At 38.7% G+C, this 12343-nt stretch overlaps 1 protein-coding gene across 6 annotated transcripts in view; it reads right to left on the bottom strand.

Annotated features, from left to right (window-relative positions):
* AFAP1 (actin filament associated protein 1) overlaps positions 1-12343 on the bottom strand; it is a 121487-nt gene that overhangs the window by 64728 nt on the left and 44416 nt on the right. Inside the window, exons 1-2 of one of the 6 annotated variants that reach the window (XM_055796486.1) lie at positions 11132-11240; positions 3561-3701 (exon numbers count right to left, since the gene is read on the bottom strand). In XM_055796486.1, coding sequence (XP_055652461.1) covers positions 3561-3701; positions 11132-11225 — 235 coding nt within the window. In that variant the 5' untranslated portion in view covers positions 11226-11240. Of the gene's footprint in view, positions 1-3560; positions 3705-11131; positions 11241-12343 lie in introns of those variants that run through there. The other 5 variants (XM_005243070.3, XM_055796489.1, XM_005243071.3 and 2 more) reach the window with 5 other exon arrangements.

Raw genomic sequence — 12343 nt, 5'->3', positions numbered from 1 at the left:
ATGTTTAAGCAAGAACCTGCTCTAACATTTATTTTCTTCTACCAAATTACACAGCCAAGCAGTGAGCACTATAGGTTTACAGCATCAGGTCCCTTTAAGGAAAACAGGCAATGTTGACAGTCATATTAAATGCCTAAATCCAGCAACAGTTCTTACTCCAAAATAAACTGTTTGTGTCTTTGTTTTTTAGAAGAAAGTCTGAGTTCCAGAAGGAAATGCCAAGTGTTTTCTTCAGACCTACAATCCATTGGGCATGCCAAGGTTCAGGAAGGAAAATAAAGTTTCTATTTCTGCCAGCTATTCAGGGTAACCACTGGTTTGGGCGTGGGACAGGTTGAGGCCAGGCAGCTATGACCTGAAGAGCATCCGCCGAGCCCCGTTCTCTCTGCTTCACAGATATGAAACGAAGAAAACAGCGTGCATTTTGGAGATGGAACAAAACAAGGCAAAAGATTTCTGAAGAATTCCCCAAGTAAGAACTTAATGACTTTAAAATTGTTTTACTAAAAGCCAACCCGTCCATTATAATAATTTCCACACCTTTACAAAGAAAAACATAATTGTCCATTTCCAGATGTTGAAGAACCCAGCCAGTTTCCAGTTGCCCAGATCCTTCATTTACCATTCCCCATTGATCTTAAATGGTTTGTGCCAGCAATCGAAATATCCTGTTGGATTCCCACAGTTTTTTGCAAATGCATATAAAGAGTCTGCACTCAGCATAGTCCTCAGGCCTCTCAAACTGTGCCAGCAACACAAGAGTTCTTGTGGAGTTATGTGGGTGGAGTAAAACAACATTTTGAAAAACAAGACTCCGAATGACAGTTCAGCTTAGTTACAGAGTACTGTGGGTTTATGCATCTTTTATTGCTTTTAATTTTAATAAAGAGATGAATAGTTTCAAAAGGATGGGTGTAGTGGATGTTTTAACTGATAAAAAAAGCAGCAGGGTCAGCTCCAGTAAAGTATACGACTCCCCGGGTAGTTTCACACACACCGGAAGCCAGCAGGGGATGGCAGAGCTCCCAAAGAGGCAGCTCCTCTCCCTTCCCTGCCTCATTCCTCTCCCTGCACCAACCTCTTCTCTGTGCCAGCATAAGCACGTGTGCGGCCTCGGGTTGAACCAGAGCAGGGAAGTGATACGGTAAAACAGCAAAAAAAAAAAAAAAAAGCAAATAATGCTTGTGCTAGCAGAAAGGAAGATGCAATACATGATGAGCAAGAATGAGTAGCTTGGGGAGAAAAACAGGATGCTTTTTTTAGAGGTCATGCTGGCTGAAACTCTAAACTGCAGTTCCATAAACTAGAGTTTATAGACATATATGCATGGTTCTATGACCTCTTGCTTAACTGATCTATGGGATTTCCTTGAATTAATTCTTGTTTGTACTAGAGCATATCTTTTCCCCAAATATTCCATCTTAATAAAATGCCAGCAATGGCATGCAGACTTTACAAAGTCCTTCCATTAGTTCACAGCTTCAACGCTCAAAACATGTGTTTTAGCACTTTGAAACAAACATTCAGCCATGGCACTTACTGTTGTGTACATCTAAGAACTCATTCTCAGTCATTCCTTTTCTACATTGAGATGATGATACCTCATTTCAGACAATTTGAAGGCATATTTCTGGATCTTTTAATCACTTCCATGAATTTTCTTTGAAATGTCTACATTTTATCTCCTTGAATGTAGACACTGTCATTAACAACTGGACTGAGCTAAGCTCTACCACTTAATATATGGATCTCATATGGATCTTGCTAATGGATGGATCCTGTAATAGGATGTAATGGATCTTGTTATAGATCCCATAATAGGTTTTAAAACCTAAATGGTAGGTGCTTAAAGGTAGAAAGCTATGGTCCTTGGGTCTTTTTATCTTTGGCCACATCTAGAGTCATAAATTCAACATGCCTAGGAAGGTGCTAGAGAAATTGATATCCATACAGTTAAAATCTCTCACCCCTTAAAATCAAGGTGGAGGGTGATGTTTTTGAACTGTTGGGAACTGATCTTTGCCAGGGCTGACTCCCAAATCATGCCTAGAACTGACGGAGGAGATGAGTCAGCTCAGACCAAACCCATGCCAAGGATCATTCCATAATTCAGGAGCATAGGTAATTGAGTTCTAGGGTCCAGAAACATACCCAGCACTGTTTAATTTACTAGAAGAGCTGTAGCTTTTGTGTCCTGAAACACCATCCACAGTCTTGAAGGAACAGATATGATAACCCTTCCCTGTGTTTCATCTGACTTCTTGAAGAAGTCAAATATTTATCTTACTAAATCTAGTTGAAAAGATTACGAGAAGAACATGGAGAGTCAGACCAGCTTGCTGAGGTTATTCCGAACTCTTGTAAAACACTACTGTTTCTAAGCACACCAAATTGCAGGTTCTCACCTACAGATTTTGGTTTTGGGGGAGTTTGGTGTCTTTTGATTGGCTTTTGGGGCATGAAGCCTCCTTCCAGAATATGTGAACTTGGTACCTGCTTCCTTCTCTCAGAAGCAAAGTAAAAATAGCAATGTGTCTTCAAGCATGTCAAAATGGAAATCATTATTTTCAAGCTGCTCTCCTTGGACTTGAATCCTGTGACAAAAACGATTTCTTTACTGATGGGGGGAAACCCTGCATCAAATAAGCCTGTATTTTTTTAGCACTGGAGATGAAAAAGATTATGAGAAATGCAGCTGCTCACAATGTGGCATTTTTCTTCAACAAGCTCTGGTATTTTTCAAAAATCTAAACACTGTGGGTTTACACTTGACAGTATTTCTGTCAAATGTAGGACAGGCAGAGGTCTTATAGCCCACTTCATACAGAAAAGGAAAGAAGCACACTGCATACAGAAAAAGTTGTAAGGAAATACGAGTACTGTTAGAAAAAACAGTGAGGAATATTCTTCATATAAGCTCTGTGGAAAGATTGCTGTACACAGTGAATCATTTATATTGCATTCAGTTCCATAATCTTGATGGAGACAAAAGAGACTGTGCAATCAAAATGGTTTTAGATAAGTAGAAAAGGGGAAAGTGACTATAACTCTAATTGCAAAATGCAAACCAAACATGCTGACAGCCATTTCATATCTTTGGCTTGGCACTCCTGTATCAGCCACGCATAAGAAACCACCTCAATGTCAAAGCTTTTGATAGATTTGGATCATTTGACAGTGAGGCAGCATGCAGCACCCATGCATTCACAAAATGATGTGGTGGCCAGCACTCCCTGATGCAGTATTACTTTTCCATCAAAACTCATAAATAGCACTGATACCACAAATAAAATGAAATAGCCTCTCTATCAGCAGAAGTGAAAACATTCTATCTAGCACGTAATTTTGTGGCTGGTTTCACTGATGTGAACCCAAGATACTTCCAGTATGCCTTTTGCTGTATTTTACTGCTGAACATGAAGGAAAGCATTCAGGAAAGTTACACTTTGGCTTCACCCTGTCTTTCTGTCTTGCTTCAATTTAAGGCTTGTCTTTACCTCTTAAAACTATTTCACTGAGCACAGACATATTCTCTACATTCTGCAAGCAATAAAACTCACCCTGACACTGACCTTTTGATGACTGTATCCTCAGGAGAATGTTAGTTATTACTGCCTTCTTCTCCCTGACGGTTGAAGTTAGATATTCATGGTCCAGAAGTTCAAGAAACAGGCGCAGCTCAACTATTAACTCTTCCATGGCTGAAAGACAAAAAAGAAAATTACTTCTTCTAAAAACATCCCATTAAAAAAAAAGACAGAGTTAATTCTCATTTATTCATATAGTTATTTTCTAGCATTTCTTAAAAATGTATGGTCCTCCTGGCTGGAAACAGACTATTTATTAGTGAAACCAACAGAGCAGCCCATCAGTGAGCACTACTGGCATCTGTAGTGCTTATCACAAAATAGATGCAGAAAAACCCAGTTCTTTTCACATATCACATCATCAAGCCAGCACTAGACAAAAGTAAGTGCAGAAGTGGTGACCATTTGCCTTTCTGACAGTGCCACTCTGGATCCTCTCCCGTTACCAAACAATTTCTAACTGCAGAACAAATTTAAAGTTTGGTAAAGCTCTAAACACATTGATGTTTTCGTAGATCTTTCTAGGGAAAGTTTCTTTCCCTCATATTATTTCTTCTGTTTGCTGTGGTAAAAAAAGCAGATTTTCCTTTCTTCCAGTGATTTGTCTTTCTTATCATTTCCAAAGACAAGCTCCCAACCCGTGGCGTAATCTCTTACTACTCCTCAGATTCTTGATGATGCACTTCATATTTCATCCTATTTCTAATATCCCAGATTTGAAGGCTTTCCAATTCATTCTAGAAAAAAATTACATTTCTTCTCTGTATTCCCAATGCTTCTCAAATTTTTTATCAACAAACTTTATAAGCACATTTCTATTTTTCTCCTTGCAAATTACCTCTAAAGCCTTGCATTGTCTTAATTACTGCAGTAGCTCAGACCATACCTATAAACACAGTTGTTACAGCCTGATCATATGATATCTAGTAAGCAGGTTTATGAGAAGCCCATAGTATTAAACCTGCTTTTCATGTTTCAATTCTGTCATAATTCTGAGATTCTCTGGTCCCTTCACTTAAGTGGACTCTCTTTTTAGTTTCGGTTTCATCTTTGATAGAACAGTTCATATTCCCATACTTTCTGTATCTGATGACACTATGCTTATTGAAAGGTGAGGATAAACCTCCATTTCATTTCAGGGCTGCACCTACAATTAATCTCAGTCCTATCCCCATCCCTACTTAATCACATTTGGTTTTATAGACTTCAAGGCTTAAGAAGGCAACCACTGCTAAGCCTCTTCAGACCTCTAAAAAGTACATTATTTGCTGCCTACTCCCTTACCACCTCTTCCCTACTCCTAAAACCTTTTCTGCTGCAGTTGTCTACCCAGATGAACCTGGAATCCTTTCTTCCATTTCTCAGAAGGTGTCTGGATGTTTAAACAACCCTTGGTCAAGATGCATTTGTTTTATCCTACACTTGAAAACAGGAGTGTGCGGGGAAACCTGCAGATGTCAGTTACACCCCTACGAGGGAGGGACTGTTGGCCCCCTCTTGTCTCCAGTGGATGCAGAATTTCCCAGTTATTTGAAGATTGCACCTGCAAGTACAATCAGGATGTTCTAGCAAACCGGACATACTCCTAGGAGGCACAGAAGACATGCCAGTTTGCAGTACCAAGGCACGATAAAGTCTTAACAAAGAAATCCCTGAAGAAGTACACTTGGGCAAATATTTTCTGGAAAACACCATTAATTTGCACATACACATCCATCCTGCCCAATTTTTTTCTTGGTGAATACATTCTTCTATTCAACTGAGCAGTAGCACTGCCATTATATCAACCATCCACATTTTCAGGAAATATGTTTCAATATATGTTACAATATATAGGCAGAAAGAGAGTACCCAAAGTGACAGCAGAACTGTCTATATCACAACGCAGCTCACAAAAAACATTCCATGGCTACAGGTCATTTTTTTGCCATCACACTTGTAGCTGTCTAAGCTGTCTTGAAATCCGTCAGAAATCCAAAGTATTTCACAACAACCCTATTACTTCCAGTGTCATTCACATTATGGAACAACAACATATATACTTACAGCATACAGCTTTGAAGCAAAAAGTTATAGGTTCAGATCTGCAAAGCAGTAATTGATCACAAGACTCAAGGAGGAATAAAGAGGACATATGACCTAAACCAAATAATAATACCCCAAAAATCAGTTCTTTGTTTTGTTTTTTTCTCAAATGATACACTTTAGAAATAACATGTATATTCCATTAAGGGTCTAGTGGTCTCTTGCTTTTAAGTATGCTTTGAATGTAAGATGTATTGCTACTGTTGTTACAAGCCCTATTTTAATTACGGAATAAATGAATCTTTCAATATTTACTTATATTATAAATACAGGCATTTCAAAGGCTATCATTAACACAGAATCTAGGCAGTCATTGTGAAATTAATCACTAATACAGTACAAGGAATATATATTTTTTTAAGTAGCTCCACACATACAAATTACTGTCAGGAATCGCATATATTACTGCAGTAAAATTTCTTTGCAATGGCATGTTTCCTGGAGTCTTTAAGGCAAGGGGCTGTAAACAGGCTGGAAGGGAGCTCTCCTTTCCCCTCTTCACCAGTGCACACCCTGTGCCACCGCAACCCCGTTTCTTTGCTGAGAACCTTTGCTTCCAGGAAGGAAGACCAAAAAGGAGGAAAGCAACAGACACCATTGGTGTGCACAGTGTGCATAACTGTTTTCACTTATTAAAAATTGTAAGAACCTTGTACTGAGGAGCTTACAATCTACCATGAACAGACGGATTGTAAAATCAGAAATTAAAACAGAGCACGAGCGAGTTACGAGACAGGGAAACAAGAGAAGAGGTGATAGGAAACCACTGCTGGAGAGGCTGCGGGGAGCTGGCATCAGCCCAAAGCTCTCCTGAGGCCTCAGCCCATGCACATGTGGCCTTCCAATGTGTCCTTGGAGGAAATATGCATGGCAGTCACTGGTGACCACCATCCACTGACCTACAGTGAGCAAGCCACCTAAGTTACTGGAAGCAGTTTCACCACCCCCAGCAGAGGCTTTAAAAAAAAGCCTTGGCTGGGACTGATAGAGGATGACAAGATGAAGCTGATACCAGTGAGACACTACTTTAAAAATCCCAAAGTGCCCTAGTAACACATTCACCATAACTGCGTTTACATTTGGCATGGTGTCCAGCACTGTGGGTCAAATCTCTTAACAGTGCATTGTAAAGGAGGACAGCACCTGAGAAGAATGGCTCCCGCCGCCCCCCCCCCTCCCCCCTGGCTTTGCAAGCCTACAGGTATATGACACTGACTTAAAAAAAGCAATCGTAAATGCTGGTTTAAAATTTTAGGATGACAGCAGAATAAAATTGTTAGCAGCTGTTGTAAAATGCTAGGCATGAACACTTAAGACATCACTTCTCGTGTTTTCCTACCAGGATTACATTGGGGTTGTATTTTCTTCGGTGGGACTAAACAGCATCACAAACATCGAAGTGTTAAGCAAGTGAGTTCTGAATTTTCACTTTATATATATGCAATAGTGTCAAAACTCCAAAACAAAAGAAAGGAAACACTGTTCCCAGCTAGTAAAAAGCACTCTTTCCACCCATCTTAAAAGTGCACTTTTCTAATAGTTTTGCTGCTTAAAGCAGAGAACAGAAATACTGCCATGGAATGCATTTAAAGTAATAAGGAACTGAAAACTGTTTTCTAAGACAGCAACAAATATACCTGTATATACTTGGGGAAAAAACAAGTTTGCCTGTTGTCAATCCTTGGTTTATTTTCTGGATTAAAAAAACCCCAAACACCTTCTTTTCTCCTTCCTAGAAACGTAATGATGTGCTCACAAAAAAGTAATGGAACTGAATAATAGAAAATCCACATAATGCATATTTTCAGTAAGCAATCATTACTTCTGAAATGGAGACTAAAAATGAGAGGGTGATGCAAGTCCCAAAGAAAAACATACTCCTCCAGTGAGAGATTACCCTTGGAAATCTGACATCACCACAAAATAAGAATAATAATCAGAAGGCACTCAAAAAGGGACCAATTTATTTGACAGTTTTGGCTGTATTCTCATTGCCAAAGGAATTACTTGTAAGTGGCAGGTGGTGAAAGGCAGGGTGGAGCCCAGGGATGGTAATCACAACAGTAAGCAGATTTTAGTTCAAATGAGGAGCAAAATCACATTCCATATTAAATGATGAGAAGTCCGTTCTATGCTCAATAGGAATTATAGGTCCCTAATGGGCTGCTGCAATTGCCATGCACAAATAAAAAAAACAATGATACATCCAGAAGAGTTTCCAAGACTGGCTCTCAAGAGTTTTAAAGTTTTTTCAAATGACAGCACATAAAAACTATACACACAAGCCAGCAACGGAATACACCAAGGTAAAAATAATCAGAGGAAGGCAATTACATCACACTGTAGTTTTTGTTCCAAACCAGGACTAAAACCAACTGGGACTGAAAGACCATGATGATGAAATTATTCCAAATCTACGTTTATGGGTACTAGCCTATAACCATTTTTATAGAATATAAAGTTTTCACTTCCAATTGATTAAAAAGAGATCATAGGAGCAGTGTTGTATCACACACATGATTTCACAGTTGCTTAAACTAGAAGACAAGGATGAGCTCATTAAAAGAACAGTCAGATTGGTTTTTGTCACTCACAGCCTTTAAGAGTATCTCTTAACCTTGCCATACCACAAATGACCCAGAACTGTTTCCCAGTTGACTATTAGAACTGTTTCCCAGTTGACTATTATATGCTGAAGAACTTTTAAGAAAAATAAATACAAATCCAGGAAGGATGACATGTATTTTTATTAAATATTGCCTTGTCCATACAATACAAACCCTACACAAAGTAAATGGACTTCCATGCCCATGTGTCTATTATAAATGCGTGCATACAAATATGTCAGTATACACATCTATCATAGAAATATGAATTAAAATTTAGCTTCAGACTTTTAGAAGATACTCTTGATCAGTTCCTTGCACATTACTGAGTCAAATTTCTCTGGGCTTAAATCTTCAGCTTTCTGCCTAGTTTGACATTTACATGTGTTAATGGCCAGAACAGACAATTTCAATGAGATCCACTAGAGATCACCTAATCCGACTTTCTGTACAATACAGGCCAGAGACTTTCACCTAGCTACTCCTCTGATAGAGAAGAGACTTGTATTTAGGACACCTTCCAAAAAACCCAAAAGTCTATGTCAGCATTTTGAACCCTACGCTTTGGGGGAGGGGATCCCATTTAACTGAAACAAATTTGATTGGATTTATGGATAATATTGATGCCAATCTTCAAGCTACATATGAAAATCAGGTTATCAAGAATAGGTGCACTTCAGTCCAACTACAACTCCATACAAGCACACACACACATGCAATGTATTTAGTTACCACTAAGAGGTTTTCAAAGTGGATGTCTCAGCCTCAACCTTGCCTTTATGATCACTTATTGCAAGGCTATATTAAATGAAATGCATATCTGATCCCATAATAGTATTTAGACTCTGAAAAATGTTCACGCTGCAGTTTTGTACTACATAAAGAAGTTCTCTAACTCATATACCACATGGGCCAATTTCAATGCTTCTGTGTTTTCACCTCTTAAAAATCTAAGCCTCCATATTCTGTTAGCAGCATGATACTTCAGGACTTTCTTCAGAAGAAAAGTTAAATTTGGCAATGGCTGGTTGGCTGAACGATTAAAAATTACTCTGTTTCAAAACGTGATTAAAGCCTACTAAGATCCAATGATTAAAACCTTGAAACACAGAGACTCTCCCACCCTGCCAAAAAAGCCTCACTGGCACTTGGGTACACAAGCAAGCAGAGGAGAAAGCAGACATATGGTCTAGTTTTGAATCAAAACCAGAGTGTGAGCTGCATGTTTATGCCCATTTCTATTGAAACGTGTCACTGAAATAGTGTTATCATCCTTAAATTTGGGTGTCGTCATTTGAATATTTTATTAAAAAGCTCGTAACAGAATACCGCTGGGGAAATCATGTCTGTATTTTATAAAGATATAAATATCAGAGACACTGTGAAGAATACAGAGCCACAGGATACAAAAATCTTTACGAAGAAAAACCCCAAATCACTTTGAGTCGCTTCCACTCAACCCTATAATGCAGTTACAAAAATCCAGTAACTGAGGAAAAAGTTCCTTTCATGGCTACATTATCATTATCCAGGAAAAGAATTTCACTCAGAAATACACAAAATTCCTAAGCAGGCAGTGATAGCATATTTAGCACTAGGAAAAAGTTTTGTTTTTTCCAATATGCTACCAGAAACTAGATGACATATTTGGAAACTATATCAGAATCCTATCCACAAAAAAATGAAAGGGCATGCTGTTTGAAGAACACAGGGTGAAAAGATGTTTCAAGAATTTTCTCTTGGTTGCACTGGCCCTTCTTTACTGTCCTAATAATAATAGTGTACAAGTTGTGAGAAACTCTAACTGTTAAGCATGTTAAAAACCTGCTTCAGAAAGTAGAGATGATCATCTTGGGGGTACATGGCATTACAGGGAAGAATGGTAAAAGTGTATGAGAGAGAGGTGAACCCTTAATAGTAGATAGAGCCTAAAAGACGAAGAATTAGCACGGAGCAAGTAAAACAGGCACAGGGATTATCATCAGAGTATTTTAACACAAAAATAATTATATTTAAAGCTCTCTAAAAACTCCTAACAAACATCTTTTGTTTAAAATTTGGAGCTCCCCAGACTGTCACAAACTCTCTTTCCAGACAGCTTGGGGCAAGAGAGGCAAAACACAGCTACTAAAACTCCTCCTGTCTCATGCATATTTATGATCAACCTCAACGAGTGTCAAGGGATCATTTCAGCCATAACCCACATGTATTCCACTTTTTCTTTCTTCCATCTGCTTCAGTTTTCAAGGAATAGGCATTTAGAAAACCAGTTTTCCCAAAATGCTATGAGTGCTCCAAATGCTGCTGTTGCAATACTTGGGTGATAAAACAAGAGGTGGGAAAGCATTAAGGAATGTCTGGGCAAGAAGCTACAGCCATGCAATGAGTGACAGCAATGCAGGAGTGTAATCCATTAACATAAGGTAGATGGATAAAGAGTTTATTTTTTGAAGTCCAGACCAGTGTTTAAGCACTGCCACAGACTCTGGAGAGGAATGCCTCCTTCTAAACTCACAGAAGAAAATACAAAAGGGAAAAGTAAAAAAGAAGAGAAAAGAAAAAAGAAGAAAAAACAACAACAAAAAAGCAAGAGACAAAACAAAAGAAGAAATGACAAAGAAAGAAGAAAATAGAAAGTAATCACATTACAGGCATTTATTTTTATTTAAGCACTAATTATCTACCTTGAATTCATAATATGCTAGCCCCCCAAAAAAAATACAAAAAAGCCCCAACATGCTGATAACTAACTACAGAAGCTTACAGTGGTCTTTATCAAGTTGCTGAAGGCTTTCTCTAGAATTGCATTTTCTACATGAGGTTTCTTTTGTTCCCCAAATAAATGTAACATACCTTGTAAAGCAAATGAACGGGGTTTCACTCCAACTGCACGCCCAGCAGGCTGGGCAAGAGTCCCACCTCCCGCCTCTGTGCTCACTGTGGGCATTCAGGTTGAGTTTTCTTCTCAGACTCCCATTACCCTACTAGGGCAGAAAATGGAAATTTCTTGCATTTAACCATTTCCAAATGTATCAGCTGGCATCATCTAATCAGGACAAGACATTCCAGGTCTTGCCTCTGGCTCCTGCATTAGCTCAACTCCTCCATTACTCCAAACCACAAAAGATAAGCAGCCACTACAGAATTAAGAAATGGGCTCCAATTCTACAAAAGAAAAGCACTTCCCTCATGATGTAAAAAGGAGACAAAACCTCTGTGGTAGGAGGTGAATGTCTGCCCCAGCCTCAAAGTCCCAGGAGGAGATGGGGCTCAGTTAAGGTTGAGACACACAGAAGCAGATACCCTGTGGTAGCACAAAAGGAAGCAAAATGCTGCAGCACATCTTTTTGAGTTCTTCATTCGGGTCCTCAGCTGCACACAGATCCCTTTTGATGTTAGGATTTCTTTCAAAGTTACGAACAATTACATATCCAGAAGAAATGTGAGACAATTAGTGAAGTTAATGGAATGGAGAAACAGAATAGCAAAACAATGACAAAGAAACACAAATATGGCAATGGTAGGAACTGCACATAATTTGGTATTTTTGTATTCAGCAATTTTCATTATACATGTCAAATACCACACTTAAAAATTGTTCAAGAAGCCATGAGACTGACCATGTCAGCCATACATGCAGTACAATCCAAGAATAGTTTGCATTCTGTGAACCTGGTGCTCTAGGCTTCCAGTTTGCAGGTAATTCCAAGCCAGAAATAATACTGCATTTTATAAGAACAGATCCAGAAGTCCTCACATTTGTATGTGAGGATGGAAAAAAATAATATTTTTTTTTTCCATCCCACAGCACCTTTTTATACCACAGACCTCGCTGCTGGGTCCATTCCGCAATGAGTAACTTCTACCATGTACGGCTGCATTTCTGACACTTTTCCCAAGGAGAGAAGCATGTTCTGCTTTTTCTGTCAGGTTTTTGAAAATTACTTTAAATAGATGTACACATTAACACAGATTTCTGTTAAGAAAATAAGATCAAAGAAGCATACTTTGCACTGATATAAAGTATAATTGTAAGAGCTCAAATCTCTCATGTGGAAAATACAT

Source organism: Falco peregrinus, chromosome 2 (genome assembly GCF_023634155.1).
Source record: "Falco peregrinus isolate bFalPer1 chromosome 2, bFalPer1.pri, whole genome shotgun sequence".
NCBI lineage: Eukaryota > Metazoa > Chordata > Aves > Falconiformes > Falconidae > Falco > Falco peregrinus.
Note: the sequence above shows the minus strand (reverse complement) of the source record. Positions and strands in the feature narration are given on the sequence as shown.